At 37.6% G+C, this 19,334-nt stretch overlaps 4 protein-coding genes and 1 long non-coding RNA gene across 5 annotated transcripts in view; 3 read left to right on the top strand and 2 right to left on the bottom strand.

Moving 5' to 3' along the window:
* LOC147791568 (uncharacterized) overlaps nucleotides 1-19,334 on the bottom strand; it is a 34,961-nt gene that overhangs the window by 15,119 nt on the left and 508 nt on the right. The window lies entirely within an intron of this gene.
* Nucleotides 361-2,103, bottom strand: LOC111799667 (cytochrome P450 CYP94D108). The gene is made up of 2 exons (XM_023683099.2): nucleotides 1,439-2,103; nucleotides 361-1,364 (listed from the first exon to the last, which is right to left on the bottom strand). Exons 1-2 carry the CDS (start codon nucleotides 2,101-2,103, stop codon nucleotides 503-505), a joined length of 1,527 nt encoding a protein of 508 aa, XP_023538867.2. The 3' UTR covers nucleotides 361-502.
* LOC111800050 (WAT1-related protein At5g07050) lies at nucleotides 6,067-7,864 on the top strand. The gene is made up of 5 exons (XM_023683626.2): nucleotides 6,067-6,314; nucleotides 6,406-6,468; nucleotides 6,552-7,089; nucleotides 7,169-7,320; nucleotides 7,402-7,864. Exons 1-5 carry the CDS (start codon nucleotides 6,112-6,114, stop codon nucleotides 7,625-7,627), a joined length of 1,182 nt encoding a protein of 393 aa, XP_023539394.2. The 5' UTR covers nucleotides 6,067-6,111; the 3' UTR covers nucleotides 7,628-7,864.
* On the top strand, nucleotides 8,642-13,002 carry LOC111800052 (protein kinase family protein / protein phosphatase 2C (PP2C) family protein). The gene is made up of 12 exons (XM_087126441.1): nucleotides 8,642-8,826; nucleotides 8,903-9,020; nucleotides 9,185-9,351; nucleotides 9,516-9,583; nucleotides 9,718-9,941; nucleotides 10,290-10,341; nucleotides 11,135-11,675; nucleotides 11,794-11,863; nucleotides 11,952-12,171; nucleotides 12,255-12,359; nucleotides 12,472-12,567; nucleotides 12,676-13,002. Exons 1-12 carry the CDS (start codon nucleotides 8,712-8,714, stop codon nucleotides 12,868-12,870), a joined length of 1,971 nt encoding a protein of 656 aa, XP_086982567.1. The 5' UTR covers nucleotides 8,642-8,711; the 3' UTR covers nucleotides 12,871-13,002.
* LOC111800051 (uncharacterized) lies at nucleotides 13,665-19,038 on the top strand. The gene is made up of 13 exons (XM_087126440.1): nucleotides 13,665-13,859; nucleotides 14,023-14,120; nucleotides 14,670-14,780; nucleotides 14,943-15,203; nucleotides 15,313-15,412; nucleotides 16,280-16,332; nucleotides 16,718-16,789; nucleotides 16,940-17,594; nucleotides 17,691-17,761; nucleotides 17,891-18,148; nucleotides 18,244-18,432; nucleotides 18,530-18,618; nucleotides 18,694-19,038. The coding sequence occupies exons 3-13, from the start codon at nucleotides 14,739-14,741 to the stop codon at nucleotides 18,905-18,907; spliced, it is 2,004 nt and encodes a 667-aa protein (XP_086982566.1). The 5' UTR covers nucleotides 13,665-13,859; nucleotides 14,023-14,120; nucleotides 14,670-14,738; the 3' UTR covers nucleotides 18,908-19,038.

Here is a 19,334-nt window from a genome sequence, read left to right as displayed (position 1 = left end):
TTGTTGTATACCACATTTAAAAAATACTCAAAAATACTCAAAAACTTTTTAAAAGTAATTATAGATAGCTTTAGTTAATGTATAATAATTTTTTTGTAAAAATATTTTCTGAATAACAAATTAAAATGTATTAATGAAACTTTTGAAAAGTCTATACTAATAAAAATTAAATCCCACCCTTTGAGTTTTTTTTTTTTTTTAATTTAAATATATTAATGAAACTTTTAAAATTTTAAAAGTATTTTTAGGGTAATATAAAGTTTAGAGATATTTTGAAATACATGAGTGTAACATTTAAAACCAATTTTTCCAAAAAAATAAAAAATTCCTCTAGGACGTAGACAATAATAACTCCAGTCACGCCCTAAATATATATAATTTATTTATTTTTTTGGTCTAATAATTTGGCAATTTAAAAAGTATACAATAAAAATTTGATTTTTTAAAATTATATTTTAGGAAAGCCACAGGGCCCACAAGGCAGGTCCATGAACTGTGAAGCTCAAATGGCCAAACTGGGGTCTCTCTTTTTGAGCACCACAGGACACCCATTCTCCATCCTCAGCGTCAGCGACAACAAATACTTTGGACTCTTCTCCTTCTCCGCCATCCCCACCTCAAACCTCTCTATCACCGCCGCAGCTATGGACTTCATCTGAATATAAGCCATCTCCTTCCCCAAGCACATCCTCGGACCCGCGTGAAACACCGGGAACCGAAACGGGCTCTCCGCCCTACACACCCCATTCTCCACCCACCTCTCCGGCAAGAACTCCCCGCAATTCTCCCCCCAAATCCTCTCCATTCTCCCCATTGCATATGTGTGGTACGTCACGAACCACTCCCTCCCGACCAACGTCCCGTCCGGTAATACGTCCTCGTTCCGGCACGCTTTCGTGTCCACCGGCACCGGCGGGTACAGCCGCAGAGTCTCCGATAGTGCTGCTTGCAGATAGTGCATATCTCGGAGCTCCTCGAAGCTGTACTCTGCTCCGAGTTTCTTGCCGGTTCTTGAGCGGATTGTTTCCAGCTCTTTGAGGATTTTTTGTGTGATGTTTGGTCGGGAGGATAGGATCCAGAAGAACCATGTTAGAGCAGAGGAGGTGGTGTCTCGGCCGGCGAGGATGAAGCTTATGATTATGTCTCGGAGGAATTCAGGGGAGTTATTTTCTTGGCTTCCCATAAACCGGGAGAGTAAATCTTGGTCGTTTTTGACATGGGTTGTCTTCTTCTCTTCCATTCTTGAGCGTATGATGTCCTCTGCAAATTCGTGAACTCTGGCTATGGATTTCTTCAGGGTTCTCTCTGATCCCATATTCAAAAATTTCTTCACTTTGTACAAACCCGGCAAAGCATACATAAATCTGCTTTTGCCAAAAAAAGAAATTAGATTTATTTTGTGTTTCATTTAATTAAGGAGAGAAGTGAAGGGAAGAACCTGCCAGAGCTGAGAGTGGCGGCGTCCTCAAAAGCGCGCATGAAATCGGCGCCGGAAGTGCCATCGCCGCCGAGACAACAGGGGTCGAAATTAAAAGCCAATTTACAAACATTATCAAACGCAAATCGCTCCAAAACGTCCTGCAGATCCAAAATCCGTTCCGTTTCAGAAGCCTTTCCCAAAATAGGCAACAGCCTCGTCTGAATCTCAACCGTGACATTTTCCATAACGAAATTCCTAAGCGATTTGGTGTTGAACTCATAACTCGCCGTCTTCCTCTGAACTTTCCAAATTTCTCCGTCGGAGTTGAAAATTCCGCGTCCCAGAAAATCCTCCAAAAGCGAAATGAAGCGTTTTCCTTTTGGGTAATTCTCGAACTGGGTCTTCAGTATGTGCTCCACCACAAGTGGGTTTGCGGTGATTACGCCGTGAACCTTCCCCGGACGACGGAAGACCGCCGTGTTGGTCTGGCAGTTGCTGAGAACCTCCGTCGACCAGTCAAGAAAACGGTGTCGGTTTAACAAGAAGAGCGGCAAGGTTCCCACTAAGGGGAAGTGTTTGAAACCTTGGTTGGATTTGGATTTCTTTGGTGAAGCGAAGAGAAGAAGGTAAAGGCAGAGGGATAGAAAGGTAAGGAAAAGGAAGGCTGTTGCAGAGATGTCCATCGAAGGCGGTGGAGGAGTACGGGAGAGCTTTTCTTCCTTTTTCTTTATCCTTTTGAGTCAATTTTTTTTTTTAAAAGATAGGATGAGGCGCTACGATCCAAAGAAATGATCGATGGTTGATTATTCACCGAAAAATATTCTGAATTTATTTTTATTTTTTACGTATTTTATTTATAATTTTTGTGGTTAATCTTCATGTTAATTATGTGTATTAGTTTAGAGCTTTAATTATGATGTACATGCCACTAAATTACTATTGGTTTAATTTGGAATTTGAATCAATTATTTACTTCCAAGTAATAAAAAACAATATTATTATCTACATTTATACATGATGTTTCTTTGAACATATGGGCCTTAAATTAAAATGATTGGGCCTTACATTAAAATCACTAAACTAAGGTGTTAATCCAAGAACAAGCCCTACCAACTCCTTCTACGTGGTCAGGTCACTCTCCTAACCTCAAATGACCAATTTGAAACAACAAACAATTTGGCAATTTGCTGGTAACTGGTTGCTACTCGCAAGAGAGTAGAGACGATAGTCCACTCCTCAACGTATTTAGAGGCCTACGTATCAACATTTTCCAATCCTATTGGAGGAAAACCCTTTGAATTATGATCTTATGAGAAATATGAAAACCCTAAGTTAAAAATACTAAAAATAGGCTATTATGATGGCTCCAGAAACAGAATTAAAGCTAACCTGACTCTAGTAGTTAATTTAAGCATCAAACATGTATGATAGGTGCTAGACTCCTATCTTTTCTCAAAATACAAACCATATTCCAATGTAAAAAGAATATAGTGGCTGGCTAGATACATGGAAAGAGAAGAATAAGTAATGATTACATCACACAATTTTGGATAAAAGCAAATCAAGTGGGACGCCAAGAATCGACATCGTTTGTCGCCTACTCAGACGTGGGTTGGTGAAAAAATTACCAAGATTTCTTCTCCTTCGTATCCAAAAACCAAACAATAAGAGAGCAAAAACAAAGCGAAATTGGAAATGGAGCTTATGTTTGTCGCTACCCCAAATGCTAAAAGTTGGCAGTTTTGTTTAATCAACTTTAGTGGTAGTAGTGGCTCCGAGTAAGCCCATTTTTTAAGCATATCAACGTGGTCCTTTTGAAAAGCTCTTGGTTCTTTTGGAAAGGAATTAACTTGGTGGGAAGGATAGTGGATGCCAGTATTGTTTTCATCCTATGTTAAATCAATCAAGGACCATCATTTATGTGTAAATTATACCATAAACTATTCGTGAATAATAATTTATGGTAATTTGAGACATCTTTCTCAACCTTCATTCATGTCTTTGAGATATTGTACAAGGAAATGAAGCAAACTTTGGCAGCATTTGGGTTATGTTCATCCATCACAATTTGTGGTTTACTTTACAGCCAAGCAGTGAAAACCCATAAAGGAGATACCACACTCATATTAAAAGCGAGGCCTAACTCCACTTTCACAAACTAACCCATACAAGAAAGAATAATAATAATGAATCCAAAAAGACATATACCTGGTTTTTAACCTACCTTTCTTGTGATGGCGACGATTCTGGTTGTGTTCAAAGAAAAAAAATGTTAGGAATCACGATTCTCCACAATCATATGATATTGTTCACTTTGAGCATAAGCTCTCATGACTTTACTTTAGACTTCTTCGAAAGGCCTCATATCCCCTTAACTAGGCAACGTGGGAGGAGTGTACATGTTTACTTGCAAGTTGAACCCGGAGGAGAATGATGTTATTACAGACATCAAAAACCCTGAGTTGAAGCCAACGTATGGTTGTTTCAAGTGGAATCTTACGGACCCTTCTGTCCAAGAAAGCCAACAACTCTAATGATTGTTCCAACATACTCAGGGATTGCTGCCTCAACATATGGTCTTCTCTTATGGGTTCCCATTACACAACTGTTTTCATGTCTTCTCTCACTCCCAACATGTCATCTATTTAGCCAATGGTTAGTGATCAGTTAAATAGTTCGATTCAAGAGGATGATCAGCTACATTGAAACTGAGACATGGTCCAGACATATACAAGAGACACCAACAAAGGATGGACAGGCTAGTAGCGCGCATGGAGGTAGAAGGCAGAAGGGGTTGAATGTAAAGTGCATGAATTTGGGAAGTTGAGTAGTAGCTGAGTCACGTCAGCACATCATCCACAACTTTTGGGTGCAAAAACCAAGATGAGTAGTAGCAGATATATGTTAGTGTTGTTTTGAGTGCAGATTGTTGTAATTGGAAAGACAAGGCAACGTCATCGCCATTGGGAGCTGATTAGATTTCCATTTCTTCTCATTATTTTCCATTCCATTCCATTGGGTGCTCCACTCACCATTCGGACCTGATGCTGATGCTGATTAGATTAACTTGCTTTTGTTGGATTGTTGTAAATTAAGTCATTTCTTTTACATTATATTGTCTTAACAACAAGATTTTAATATCAAACTTACCAAATCCTTAGGCTTCTTCCCACCATTCTTTTTGTTTTCCTTTTATTTTGCTTAAACCTTTGTCCAAACATATTACTTACAACATATAATATGTCCCAAACATTTTGGAAACTGACAACACTTATCTAAACGATCAAACTTCAAAATCTTTCCAACACTTATCTTAAATCATCAAACTTCAAAACCCTTATCCGAGGTACCCATTTAAAGGTCTAATTTTTTTCATAGGATTTCATACTACCTTTTGTTGTCCTTATCATCCTTTCTTACCACAATCCCCTAAAGAGCCAATTTCATTAGTGTGAGATCTCACATCGGTTGGGGAAGGACGTGGAAACTTCTCCCTAACAGACGCGTTTTAAAAAGGTTGAGGGAAATCCCAAAACGGAAAGTCCAAAGAATACAATATTTACTAATGGTGAGTCTGGACCGTTACAGGAGAAATGATTAACTAACTCTTTCCTTAGAATGGTTCTTCTTATTGTCAGTTTCAATATAATAAACGTCAATTATCTTTAGTTATTGCAATGTCTGAATAAAACAATGGTACATGAATGAATTGATAAGACTCATCCCGAAGACATTATACTTGATAGACGTTTAAAAGTTACTATCTACACTAATACATCCTAATCTCCATTTTGAATCGCACCCATATTAGGCAATGATCACTGGGATGTGTGCGTGTGCACCTGCAATGCAAGGGTGGTGCCAAAGGCTCCAAACTGGTTCACTTCCACGAATCTGAGTGTTGGTGTGGGTTCCAGATTCTACCAATTGGCTCAAAACCTAAACCAAATCATCCCACCACCACCCATTCCTTCCTCTTTCTATGCCCTCACTCAATATCTATATATCTTAAAACAAAGAAGGTGACGACACAGCAACAGTGGATCCCACCATATATATATATATATATATTTATATCTAAAGCATGTTATCCACCTCACTTCTTCTATGGATATCTACATATCTTTTTTTAATATACAATTACATTCGTATTATATATTATGTGCACCTCCTGATACCACACTCATAAGTTAAGTCCTACCTACGTGTCACAACCATGTTCATGAGTAGGGTCGAGTTGGATTGGAACGAAAAAAATTTCAATTACTTTTCTTCTTTTGAGTTCTAATACGTGAAAGAAAATGAAGTTCCAATCTTTCGTTACGCAACGTTCAAATAAAAAAATATTTATTCATTTTGTTTCCTCACTTTTTTTAATATAATAAATCTGGCCAAGTTTTAACGATAAATGAAAGGATCTAGATGGCATAGTATGATTGTTTGAGTGGTTGCTTACATGAGCATATTCTTATTTATATTGGATTTTCATAAATAAATGAACCAATAATGTCATGTGTTAAATATCCCACTATTCATATATTTGCATCAGCAAATATTTAATTTATTCTTCAGAAAATAAATAAAAAAAGCTCCCATGAAGTGGCCTATAAATATGGAGTCTTGCAGGCCATTTTCTCTCAAGAAACACACTAACATACATCTTCCTCTTCTTCTCTTTTAGCATAGCAGTAATGGGATTCATAGAATGCCTTGCCCGTTTCTTTCAAAATGCAAGGCCTTACATCGCAGTCATCTCCCTCCAATTCGGCTATGCCGGGATGAACATCATCTCCGTCGTCTCCCTCAACCGTGGTATGAGCCATTACGTCCTCGTCGTCTACCGCCACGCCTTTGCCACTGCTGTCATGGCTCCTTTTGCACTCGTTCTCGAGAGGTACATATCTTCGAGTTTCATTCTTACTTATATAACAATTCTCATTTCTTACTCACGTAGTACTATACTATTCGTGTTTATTGTTTCGTAGGAAAGTAAGACCCAAGATTACGTGGAAGATTTTCATTCAGATGTTTGTTCTCGCTCTTCTTGGGTTAGTATGTCAAAACTTGATAGTTTTTCCAAACACCCATTAATCCAATCTTTTTGTATATTTCATAACGTCGATCTCAACAGGCCACTGATCGATCAGAATTTCTACTACGTCGGGCTGAAAATGACATCCCCAACGTACTCTTGCGCCATAAGCAACATGCTTCCTTCGATGACATTCATCATGGCAGTCCTTTGCAGGATGGAGAAGCTGGACTTGAGGAAAGTGAGATGCCAAGCCAAGTTGTTTGGAACAATAGTGACGGTGATGGGAGCCATGTTGATGACATTTTACAAAGGAAGTGTCATCAACTTCTTCTGGACCAAGCAAGCCCGCCACCCGAACTCGCAGCCAACGGCGGATGCGGCTGCGCTCAACCACCACGACGACGGAGAGTTCATCAAAGGCTCAATTTTGCTCATCATTGCCACTCTAGCTTGGGCGGGGTTCTTCATTCTCCAAGTCATAACCTTGAGAAAATACACCGCCCATCTTTCTCTCACCACCATGGTTTGCTTTTTGGGAACCCTTCAGGCCATTGTTGTCACCCTCGCTATGGAACACCGCCCCTCCGCCTGGGCCATCGGCTGGGACATGAACCTTCTGGCCGCCGCTTATGCGGTAAAATCTCTCTCTCTCTCTTACACGGTAAAAATTTGGGTGTTTTTCATGTGATTCATGTTTTTGAATGTGAATGCAGGGCGTTGTGGCATCTGGGTTGGCGTATTATGTGCAAGGCTTGGTTATGAAGACAAGAGGGCCAGTTTTTGTTACAGCTTTTAGCCCTTTGTTGATGGTGATTGTTGCTTTCATGGGCTCTCTCATCTTGGCTGAGAAGATTTACGTTGGAGGGTAAATCCATTCTCATTTTTTATCTCTCAAAAAATTACTTTTTTCACACAAAATTTTCATCTTTAAGATTAATGATTTCAGGATAATTGGAGCAGTGGTGATTGTAATGGGGCTGTACTCAGTTTTGTGGGGGAAGTACAAGGAAGGCAAAGAGAAGGAAGTGGGAGAGGGTGTTGAAGAAGCAGTGAAAGGCGGTGAATTGCCTGTAATAAATGAAGGCATTATTCAAAAGAACTACGAGGGTTTGGCCATTAGTATGCCTGCACCTGTCATGGTCAAGAAGCTTCAAGCCGCTAACGAAGATTAACTGAGGAATGGACAGGGAAAATGGAGGAGGAGAAGAAGAGAACCGATTCGAGCCCTCCTTTTTCCTTTTTTTCTTTTCTTTTTAATTTTTTTTTTTTTTTTTTTTTTAATTAATGAGTGAGTGAGATTGTGCCAATAATTATGGGACAAAAAACATGGAAGAAACGCTGACGTCCGATGTAGAATCCACTAAGGTTGTCTTTCAGTGGCAGACTCCAAGACGTCACTAAATAACATTCTCTTTCATTCTATAATACTATTATTATTGTTATTATTAATCAAACCCACTACACCGTTTTGGCATGATAGCTGGTACACTAGAAGTGCGTCATTTCCGGTCCTCTCGTACTAGGAAAATGTCCTCTCAATGCTCTAACGCTCGCACTAGATATGGATCGAATTTTTTCACGACATTCTGAACCCAACTCATGTATCGTTTTAATGGGCGAACAGCCCAACCCATGAAACATACTACAACCCCATATGGCAAAGAGCCATCGTTGGAAAGATTAGCCTGTTATTCCTGTTGGATGATGAAAGTCTCACATCGGCTAATTTAGGGAATGATCATGGGTTTATAAACCAATAATACTCTCTCCATTAGAGTGTGAGGCCTTTTGGGGAAGCCCAAAGCAAAGCCGTGAGGGCTTATACTTAAATGGACAAAGAACCAAGAACAATGATCTTGGGCATGCCCAAGAACAAAGAACAAAATCCTCACAGTTGTGAAAAATACACTACTTATTAGCACAAGAACAAAAAACAAAGGTAAGATATTTAAAATATTTATATATTAATTTCTGTCTCTAGAAAATGCTTAGAAAGTATTCCAAATATCTGAAAATCATTAGAATATTATAAATACGAGAGGGGAAATGTGAGTGTAGTAGTCTTCCTCATTTAACAAAATCTCTGATAATTATGTCCAAATTTAGGTCAACTTAGAAAAAAAAAAAGAAAACAATTAAAAATATTTTTGAATGAATAAATAAATACTTGAAATAAACACATCAAAAGGTTTGACGAAGGGATGAATAATGCTATAAAATGAGGCTTTCCTCAAAATTTCTCCCCTGAAAACGGAGATGGGGTTGCAAATTGCGGATCCGAATACGTGCATCAGGGGCTGCTGCTCCAGCAAATCCATTCCTCTTCATCTTCCACCTTCCGCATTTTCGCTCCTCTCCCCAATTGCCCGAGGTAACCTCTGAATCATCATCCTTTTCATTCACTCAACGCCTTGTTGACAGATTGGATTCATGTAATGGTCACGCAGGGGCGGAGAGTACTGTGTATGAAGGAAGGTTGGATGGTAAAAGAGTTGCTATAAAGAAGCCCATCTTGTCTACTTCCGACGACTTGGACAAGTTTCATAGGGAGCTTCAGATACTATGGTCAGTCCCTCTTTTTCTCTCTCTCGCTCTGTTTACATTCAATGGATCCTTGTTTCTTTTTTTTTTTTTTTTTTTTTTTTTTTTTTTTTGTGATAAGCATTGATGATAATGGGTGCGTTTTTTTTTTTAACTTTTTATAATTGTCAATTTTTGTTTCCATGAAGCGAATTAGATCATCCAGGCATAGTCAAACTGATCGCAGTCAATGCGAGGCCACCGAACTACTTGTTTTTCTTCGAATTATATGAGTTTCCGAATCTTGCGGAGAAATTGCATGCTGAAGAATGGAATCCGAGTATCAATCAGGTGCTCATGATCACTCTAGAGTTAGGTAATGTTTTTCCCGTATCAGTTTTGATAACATGTTCTTTTTTCTTTATTGTCTTGTACAAAATCAACAATAAAACTTGTACAATTAGGCTTGTGTTCTTTTTTAGGCTTAATGAAACATGCAAATTTAGTTTCATTATTCTACTTCCAATTTTGCTCTTCCAGCAAAGGCTTTGCAATATTTGCATAACTTGGGGATTGTGCATAGGGATGTGAAACCAGCAAACGTTCTTGTAAGTTTCTTCCACAATTACTTCGTTAATTTGGTCATTTACTTGCCCTAACGATGTGATAATTTCCAAGTGGCACGGCCTTTGATTGGGTGTACTTGGCAGTGGCACTAAGCTTTAGTGGCGTTCTGATGCAGCTTGGCAAAGATTTACGTCCATACTTGGCTGATTTTGGTTTAGCAGTACACCAGAAACATCTGAAAGGAATCTCCGCAGAAAACTGGAAGTCATCTGGGAAGCCAACAGGTGGTTTCTATAAGAAAAGCATGGTTGGGACACTCATTTATATGGCACCTGAGATATTGAGGAAGGAAATACATACAGACCTATCAGATGTCTACAGTTTTGGCATCTTAATGAAGTACGACTTCTTAATACTTGCATGGCACCTGAGATATTAAGGAAGGAAATAATTTGCTACTATTTTGCTACCTAATATCCACTCAACAATACCCACCTCAAGCAGCCGATTTGGCTCCTATGTAGTTGCATGTTAATAGACATACTCGAATCTCTAAAATAAATGTTTTGAAAGTTGAAGGACCTAAATGAAAGAATTATGAAACTTCAGGGATTAAAATGGGACATAAACCATCAAATTTTGGGGTTCTTATAAAGTTGGTTGACCTCTGTCTTCTCATTTTTTTTCTGAAGCATCTTTCTGTTTTTCCACATAAATCTTGAATCCTTGACTTTCCTCCTACTGCAGTGAGCTTTTGACTGGTGTTGTTCCATATACTGATCTTCGAACTGAAGCACAGGTCAGATATGTTGAATTAGTTAATTCTTTTACCAATGACATTAGATATTGAGTAAAAACCACTCCATTGGAATTTGTAGTGATTTCTAACTGATGAGGTTAGCTATTGGTTAAGGAGACTGCCTATGAACATGGAACGTTCAACAACATATATCTGTACAAACGTACTGTTGTATACTAAACTCCCTAGTTACTAAAATCCTTTTGATTTTCTTTCTGTGGTGTGTACCTGAGCTATTGTATACTAAACCCTTGTCCGATGCGAAAGTCAGAAATTTAGAAACAATTTGAGTAGCAAGTTTCGATTTAATCTCTTAACCTTTATAATTATACCTTTTCTGTAAGTAGTCATCAAATGTTGCTAGCGGCAAGTTTGTGGCATGATACTTGGTGAGTTGACAAAAGTTTAGAAAAAAATTGAAACCTCCTAATAGAGGAAAATTTCAAAATTTTCCAAGAAATTGGAAATTTTCATGTACCATATCACGCAAGATTATGATCAACCACATTTAATATCTATGAATGGAAATGGTGTAACTGAAAGAAGTAAAAGTTCAAGGGACTAAATTAAAACATTTTAAGCAATAGAAACTAAATTGAAAAACTAACCCCAACAGTGGTGGATTAAAATATATATTTTAGCCTTATCGAGAAAAAGAAAAAGAAAAGGAAAATAGCTTGGATTGACGGGCATTACTTCATATTTAGCATTGATGCATCAGCAGATGCGGTTCATCTTACCCTTTTTATAGTACTTGATGGCTAAATGAATGGTGTGCATTTTCATTGGGCAGGCCCACACTGTACTGGAAATGAATTATACGGAGCAGCTGCTTACCGCAGCTATTGTTTCAGATGGCTTGCGTCCTGCTCTTCCTAATGATGAGTCTGGCGCACCATCAAGGTTGTTGTCACTTATACGCAGGTGCTGGGATGAAAATCCAAAAAATAGACCATCTTTTTCTGATATAGTTGTGGACCTAGAGTCAATTTGGGAGGACAGAAAGGGTTTAGAATCTGTCACCCCTATGCATCCCAATTTGTGTGGTAGTGTTGTTAGTGATGCTAGTGAAAATGATTATGCATATCAAGAAGATATTAATTGGTCAAATCAGGGTGAACAGTTTTCTAGAAAGGCTTCTAATGCAGATGGGTGTGCTGTGAATGTTTGGCTTGATTCCTCATCTGATCATTTGGCATACCGCCCAATACTTTCTTGGGGATCCTTTTCCACTTGTGGGAGGAGGGAGACCATGGAGGACTCTCATTTCCTCTTGCCTAACATGTGTAACAAAGAAGACATCCATGCTTTTGGAATCTTTGATGGTCATAGAGGTTTGTAATTGTAATTTCTTTTTAACTACTGTTCCTCCGACAATACGCTGTTGCTTTAGTCACTTCAATGCATTACAAGTGCGTCAAATGCCTAATGTTATAGCTTTAAAGCATGCAGGTGCAGCAGCTGCTGAGTTTTCAGCTCAAGCTATTCCTGGATTCTTGCAAACGTCATGTTCCACAAGAAGGTTCTCATTCTTTCTTCTAATACTCTCCAATTTTTATCATCCGGCATTTTTTCTTTTCATCTACTAAGATGGAATCTTGTGTGTGCAGTCCTGTGGATGCATTAAAGGAAGCATTTGTGAAAACAGATGTTGAGTTTAGAAAAGAACTCGATTTTTTTCGCAAATCCAAGAAAGTTAAACAGAAAGACTGGCATCCTGGTTGCACTTCTGCTGTTGCTCTAATTGTTAGAGACAGGCTTTTTATTGCCAATGCTGGTGATTGCAGGACAATATTGTGTCGGGCTGGTTATCCCGTCGTTTTAAGTAAGGTGGGTTTTGTGTATGCTTTTTGCTTTTCTAAAATCTTTTATTATATTAACATATCAGAGAGGTAATCAACATTTTGTATCAGGATCATGTCGCTAGTTGTGTCGAGGAGCGAGAGCGCGTCATCAGGGCTGGAGGGCAGGTCAAGTGGCAAGTTGATACATGGAGGGTTGGTCCGGCTGGTCTTCAGGTCTCTCTTTTCATATGGTGGTGTTATATCTGCATACTGAAAACGATATTTGTACTAGTTGTTGTTTTGTCATTAAATAATGTTTTGAACCGAGTGTTTTGAGGTTGAACAGGTGACTCGTTCAATTGGCGACGATGATCTGAAGCCGGCTGTGAGTGCAGAACCTGAGATAACAGAAACTGTTCTGACTTCACAGGATGATTACCTGGTAAGATTAGTTTTCAAGTTATGTTTCATTTCAAAGAATTGGTAATTTTGATCCATTTTGTGTCGATCACGGAAGCATGATGATGATGGTGTGGTGCATATCTCTCAGGTTATGGGGAGTGATGGACTATGGGATGCCCTGAGCAACTCTGAGGTGGTGGGTATCATCAGGGACACAGTGAAAGAAGCGGCAATGTGTTCAAAGCGGCTTGCAACAGAAGCAGTAGCCAGGGGGAGCAAGGATAACATTACGGTAATTGTTGTATTTTTACATCCAGTATGTACAGTAGAGAGAATTTATTAAGTGGTGCCCCACCTCTTCTACCTACCATACGCACAATTTGTTCATAATATACAAATGTTGTATTATTTGTTGAATACCAGAATTACAAATTACTTGTGATTAGAATGTTAGTTTTATGGGTTTCAAACTTCACTTTCCTCCTCGAAAATTACTTGTGATTTAACTCTATTTTAATTTAAATAGGTTCTTTTAATTACACGAACGTTTGTTTTACAAATAGAGACTAAATAGATCTACGAGGTAGGAGGACCAACAAAGAAACAAAATTTAAATTACTAAATAGATCTACGAGGTAGGAGGACCAACAAAGAAACAAAATTTAAATTATTTCAACTTTTATAATCAATCTGTTCTCAAATTAGGATTGGGAGTTTAATTAGATATTTATAAAATGGGATTTAGGAAACAAAATTTAAAATACATTATTTATCAATATAAGCATTAAATAATGAGATAAAAACTCATTCTTATTTTTTCTCAAGCCTTTTTCCAAATTTTTAGAGATGAGAGAAATAGTCTATTTAATTAGTTTAAATTAATAATTTTTAAATTTTTATCACCATTTCTATGTTGTTAATTAAGGAACTATTTCTCAAAAAGATTATTTATTTTTTTAAATTTAAGAATTAAATAGAAATAAATAGAAATAATATAATTTGAAAAAAGGGGACAGGGAGGGAAGCAGAAGATCAACAAGGGGAATCGCGGACTGCAAAAAGTAAGGAAGAATTAAAGAGAGAGGGGGGGTGTGGGCCCCACATCTCCCGCCTTTCCTATAAAAACTAAAAAGCATGTAACGTATCACCCAACCATCCCAAAACAAGCGCGCCCCTTCCTTTGTTTGCCTCACTCCATTTCTCCTCCTTCCTTTTCAACTTTCCCTCTCACAAATCACACACAGATTCATGTGAACTTCCCTCTAACGCTGCTTCGACCAACAAAAAAAAGTGTACGAGTATCTACTTCCGGTGTGTGTTTCAAACTCTCTGGTATTTTCTCCTTCATTTTAGCGCCTTTCTTCTCTTTCTTTTCCTATCTCTCTCTTTTAGTTGCGTGTTTGTTTGATTCATTGCCGGAACTCGCTCGGAAGTACTCGGTCTGGTGTTCGAGGTTCTAATTTGTTTACTTTTTTTGTTTTTTTTTCTTTTGTAGGTGTTTTGCATAATGGAGAAGAAGGCTACCCTGGCAGCTGCGATGGATTGGAGACTGAAAATCAAGAACGAAACTGGACAGAAATTTGTCAAGTCTTTGTAATCTCTCCAAACCTAACTGATCATTCAACTATTCTGTTTTTTCCTCCTTTCTAAATTCCATTTTGTTTTATTTATCGTTTGTTTGGAGTTTTGGAGATTGAATTAGGAGAGTGACTGGAAATTTGTGTTGGCTTCTTGGAATAATGTGCTGATTGATATCGATTACTTTGTTTAAGAAGCCGCATTTATTATTTGCTGATCAGAACTAATTTTTCTGTAACTACTCTTTGAAGAAGCCTCATTTTCCTGGTTCGATTGTTGACTTGGAATTTCGTGGCCTTGTTTGAGTTTCTCTTTGCCATTTCGAATTCTATTGGATTCTTGTAATGTATTAATCTGTAGTGTTGAATTTGATTGCTGCTGGTTGAGCTTGATTTCTTCGTTTGAAAAGATAGATTTGTCATTAGCTGATTGCTACTAAATCTTTCGAAATGGTTGATGGAAGAAGAGTTTTTCTGATTCTATCATTGACTTGAGAATTCTAACGCATTGTTTAAGTTTCTATTTACTGTCTTGGATTTTAATGACAACAGCGTGACGTTGTAGATACGCAAAGTTGAAGGAACAGTGGTCTGCTTGCCGTCCTGATGCCTAAAACAAATTACTAATCTTGCGATGGAACATGAGAAGAAGTTGTTTAAAAATGCAAATTCTAAGGTATATTAGTAAACTTCCCATGTTTTCTGATGTGAGAACTGTTCTTTTTCCCTTTCTGACTTTTGGGATGCACTTGCACCATACTAATCTTCTAAGTTTTTACTTTGTTCCAATTTGCAACATATGTAATCTTCTTTTCTTCTTATTGCTTATGCCTCTCAGGAACAACATATTCCGAAGTCACTGTCACAGCCACACGAACGACTACATGGACAAAAACTGAAAGTCAGACAGACGCATCAACAATATGTTATGCATAATCAAAGCTGTGTTAGACCACAGAATACACTAACTGCACCATGTCGACCACAGGGTTTCCAGAGTCGAGCTTTTGGAAATCATATGCCCCCAGAAATGTTCACACAACATCCAAAAGTTGTGAACTTGCAGCCAAATGAGAATTTGAGTGCCCAAGTAAAAGAGGTATTTGATTCTGTCTATAATCAAATCTCAGTTGAGCAATTGTAACTAGGTATTTGGTTGTATATCTATATTATACATATTGCTACGAAAGTCAAGCCTTACATAACAGGAAGTGATTGATGAAGATTTTATTGGCTCAACATTCTTACATCAACACTATTCTGCGATTGAGCAGCATAAGCAACACCAGTCGGTCGGAGCTTCTGCAGGTAAGTTTAAGGTTCTGAAGAAAAATTCTATTTGAAATCAACACTACGATTTAAAGCCAAATATAGATGGAGAATGAAGAAGGATTTTGTTTTAACAATCTGTTTCTTTTCTTCCATTTACCTATTGAATGCATGATATTTATAAAGAAAATGTTTGCATCGTATTTAATCGCAATTTTTGAGCTTTTTGTATGCAAGAGTTAAAGCTTGTGAAATCAACACCATTTACCTAACAATATGCATTTTCTTTTTTCAGTTTCACTTTTCAAAAGTGCTTTTGAAATCTTGACCACATTTGGAAAACAAAATATAGAGTTTTTGAAACTACTCCTTTTGACAAAAAGGCTAGCCAGAATTTGATAACTGTTTTGAGGAAAGTGGATTTGAAAGCAAATAAACCGTTAGCGTACATAAAATTAAATGTTTCACTTTTAAAATGGAAAACTAGAAACAAAATCATTATAATAATGAAATCTTAGTTACTAACCTCCTATAATGAGAGGAAGACAGATTACAAGTTATAATTTCATATATTGCATATTTTTAAATGTTCTTTCCTTCGAAGGACGTTCTCCTCAACTTAGGTGACTTGTATTTTTAGAAACATCAGATTTAATCAACTGCTCTATAGAATATTTGGATACCCAACGCCTTCCCATAAATGCTACTACCACTACCAGTACCACTTATGAAGTCTCTTAATTTGTTTTCTACTTTTTGCATGTATTCAAAAATCAATCTAAGTTTTGAAAACTAAAAAAAGTAGTTTTCGAACCAGCACAATCTTTAAAAACAGAAAAACCAAAAACAAAATGGGTTTTCAAACCCGTCCTAAGATTTTCTGTTGTCTTTCATTTTATCGTGCAGTTCCAAATGGAAATCCAAATGCAGAAGATTGGCATGATCTGGCATTGTCTGAGGTAATTGTATTCTAGCATTGGTGTGAATTTGTTATTATATTGATGTATAAATACAATCATTAATCTGGCATTGTTTCGTTAATTGATTTCTTAATATTGTTTTCTATTATTTATCTAAAAATGATTAAAATATCGGCATCCATATGGACATCAAGATTTCAATTTCACGGTTTTATCGATAAAATATTGATATTGAAAAGTATTTTTTTAATCATTAAGTCTGATCCACGGTTGTCTCCAACATCATCTACTATGGATGTTGGGAGTTTTCTTTTACATTTTTAGTAATGAATTCATGGAAGCATCATGGATGTCAGGACGTGAACTTTTTATAATTTAAATTCAGTGCTAAGCCGCTTTTTATTTATATATTTATTTATTTCAGGTGCAACGCCTCAGGACACACTTGCCTCTTTTGAAGAAGGCATATGTGAGGGCATCTGAACAGTGTCTGCAGGTACTAAATTGATTTCAAATAAATATTTTATGGAACATCCATACTTGCTTGATCTTCATCAGACTCATCTCATTCTTATTTTAAACCACTTTTATGCCTTACCGTTTATGTATTCTGTCCATATCCCTTCATGGATCTTACTTCTTGTAGGTAGGGCAAACAGAGAAGATGCAGAAGTACGAGCACGATAAGAATATACTGCAAAAAATTATCAACTTTTTGAAATTGCCCGAGGACAGAATCATATCTTACACCAAAGAGAGCTTTTATCGATGTGTGCAAACAATTGAAGAAACTCTGAAAGTTCATGAGAATGGCAGTATAAACATCGCCAGTAAGCAGCAGGCCCTACATGGGCAGCCAAGCCTTTGTCAATCTCATATAAACCCAGCTCAGCAAACTGATAGTTCTGATAGTTCTTCTCCTAGAGCGCCACGAGAAATAGGTTCCTTGAGGTCAGAAGCAGACTGGATTCAGAAATATACTCCGCGGAATAGGCAACATTCAGAAAAAATCGAGCAAGAATTTAAGTCCTCGTGGATAAAGCAGAATCAGAAGTCAACAGAAAATATCCAGGCAATTCGTAGATCAGGAATGTATTTGGAGAATCACTTCAACTCGAAATTCTCTCCTCAAACTCATGAGGCTTCACGGCTTTCTCAGATTGCAGAGCGAGCACTTCCCAAAATTGCTTGCAATTCTTTGTATGGAAGAGCTTCTCCCACCTCTCCTTCAACAGATGGGCTTGGAAAAATTTCTTCAAATGTTTCCTCCCTTTGGAGCCCAATCTCTCAATTCTCTCAAGGTTATAGTTCTCTCAAGTTACTTAATTCCAATTCAGAAATCTAAGTCCCATCTCATGAGAGAAGAAGCTATAACACAATGACCTGTCGGCTTGCAGAAACTACTCGTTTTGGAAACAATGGACAATTGTCAACAACAACTCAGCCTCATAATCGCTTGCTTAAAGCAGTAAGTTTGCGTTTGAGAAGAGTTTATGTTGCATTTGCCTGATCTACTAGATATTAGCATAAGATCATTCCTTTTTGTTTCTTAGGCTCTTCCTATTAGTTGATTCTGGGAGAGAACAAAATTTTGCAGGTTGAGTCAATATCAAATGAAGCATTAAGAGCAGCTATACTAGAAATAAGTTCAGTTACGAATATGGAAGACAGAATAACAGAACCGTGGTTTTGCGAAAAGGAAACACATTTAAGCTTGCAAGATGGGGGCGGTTCCTCAAAGAATATGAAGCGAAAAATGAATGCAACAACCTTAAATGACATGCCATCGCCCTGCAGTGATATTGTTGGGTCTGAACCAACAGTTACATCAATAAGCAAGAAGCTCAAGAAACTGGTATGCATAATCTCTGTCTATCTCTTTGAAACTATTATTTCTGCCCACTTTTTATTTTCCTTTTGTCTTATAGAATTATGCTGAAAATTGTGCAGTCTGATAATGCCCTATTGGAAGAAATGAGAAACATAAACAGACATTTCATTGAAACGGTCTTAGAGTTAGATACGGACGAGATTGTGAATAGGCGATTGGCCAATGCGGGTACCGTTCTTCGATGTTCATATAGAGCTGCAACCGAAGGTAAAAATTCAGTGTTCCATTCTGAAAACAACACACTAAAGGTGAGGTTTCTAGCTATTTTTCTGTTCCTTCTTTCTCCAACTTGTAAACTAGATGCAAAACTTGACCAAAATGTTTATGAAAATTTGTTTCCATTAGTTGCCAGTGCTTTCAGTGAAGCTGCTTGTGCCCCTGGATTATCCAGAAGATTACCCTGTATTCCTAAGCAAATTGAACACAGACTGCGGGTATGAATTGTTATAAATAAATGTCCTTTTTTAACAGATAGTTGAAATGCACTAGTTTATTGTACATGTTTTTAGTACTGGGGATGAAGAATTTAGAGACATGTGGAGCAAAGCGACGTCACTGCTAAGTGCATTCCTCCGCACCGCTCCTGTCTACTTGTCTCTAGAAGACTGTGCAAAGGCATGGGATGAATGTGCTCGCGCTGTGGTATGTGATTATGCTCAACGTGCTGGCGGAGGATGCTTCAGCTCTCGATATGGGAGTTGGGAGGACTGCGCCGCTACCTAACCTCCCTTTACTTGGAACAGAATTCAGCTGAACATAATAGACCACTAGGTCGTTTGTTTGCTAGATTCTAAGATTCTAAGATACCAGCTGAACATACTATTTTGAACATAATATACCACTAGATTCTAAGATTCGCATATCATATATACAAAAAATTCGGTGCAACCCTAAACCATTATATAATAATCCATTGATGAACCCATGAGATGGCTTCCAATCTGAAACGAGAAGAAGGCATCAAGTGTAGCATAGAGTACCTAAGCAGGAGTTAGGTATAAGCGATCCCATGAATGTGTGAAGAAGAAGAAGAAGAAGAAGAAGAAGAAGAAGAAGAAGAAACCACATTTATAAACCTCAAAAATATTTAGTGCACACCTTATTTGGGGAGAAAACATTATTCTCAAAAGAAGTGTTTTTCTCCTTTTCT

This window comes from Cucurbita pepo, chromosome 8 (genome assembly GCF_057944985.1).
Source record: "Cucurbita pepo subsp. pepo isolate OVF chromosome 8, ASM5794498v1, whole genome shotgun sequence".
Classification (NCBI taxonomy): domain Eukaryota; kingdom Viridiplantae; phylum Streptophyta; class Magnoliopsida; order Cucurbitales; family Cucurbitaceae; genus Cucurbita; species Cucurbita pepo.
Note: the sequence above shows the minus strand (reverse complement) of the source record. Positions and strands in the feature narration are given on the sequence as shown.

Coding starts and splice junctions, on each gene's coding strand:
- LOC111800050 (XM_023683626.2), top strand. CDS start 6,112: ATGGGATTCATAGAATGCCTTGCCCGTTTCTTTCAAAATGCAAGGCCT. Junction 6,315..6,405: donor TTTGCACTCGTTCTCGAGAG/GTACATATCTTC, acceptor ATTGTTTCGTAG/GAAAGTAAGACCCAAGATTA. Junction 6,469..6,551: donor TTTGTTCTCGCTCTTCTTGG/GTTAGTATGTCA, acceptor CGATCTCAACAG/GCCACTGATCGATCAGAATT.
- LOC111799667 (XM_023683099.2), bottom strand. CDS start 2,103: ATGGACATCTCTGCAACAGCCTTCCTTTTCCTTACCTTTCTATCCCTC. Junction 1,365..1,438: donor GCCACTCTCAGCTCTGGCAG/GTTCTTCCCTTC, acceptor TGGCAAAAGCAG/ATTTATGTATGCTTTGCCGG.
- LOC111800051 (XM_087126440.1), top strand. CDS start 14,739: ATGGAACATGAGAAGAAGTTGTTTAAAAATGCAAATTCTAAG. Junction 17,762..17,890: donor ATAATCGCTTGCTTAAAGCA/GTAAGTTTGCGT, acceptor AAAATTTTGCAG/GTTGAGTCAATATCAAATGA. Junction 18,433..18,529: donor CTGAAAACAACACACTAAAG/GTGAGGTTTCTA, acceptor TGTTTCCATTAG/TTGCCAGTGCTTTCAGTGAA.
- LOC111800052 (XM_087126441.1), top strand. CDS start 8,712: ATGGGGTTGCAAATTGCGGATCCGAATACGTGCATCAGGGGCTGCTGC. Junction 9,021..9,184: donor AGGGAGCTTCAGATACTATG/GTCAGTCCCTCT, acceptor GTTTCCATGAAG/CGAATTAGATCATCCAGGCA. Junction 9,352..9,515: donor CATGATCACTCTAGAGTTAG/GTAATGTTTTTC, acceptor TTGCTCTTCCAG/CAAAGGCTTTGCAATATTTG.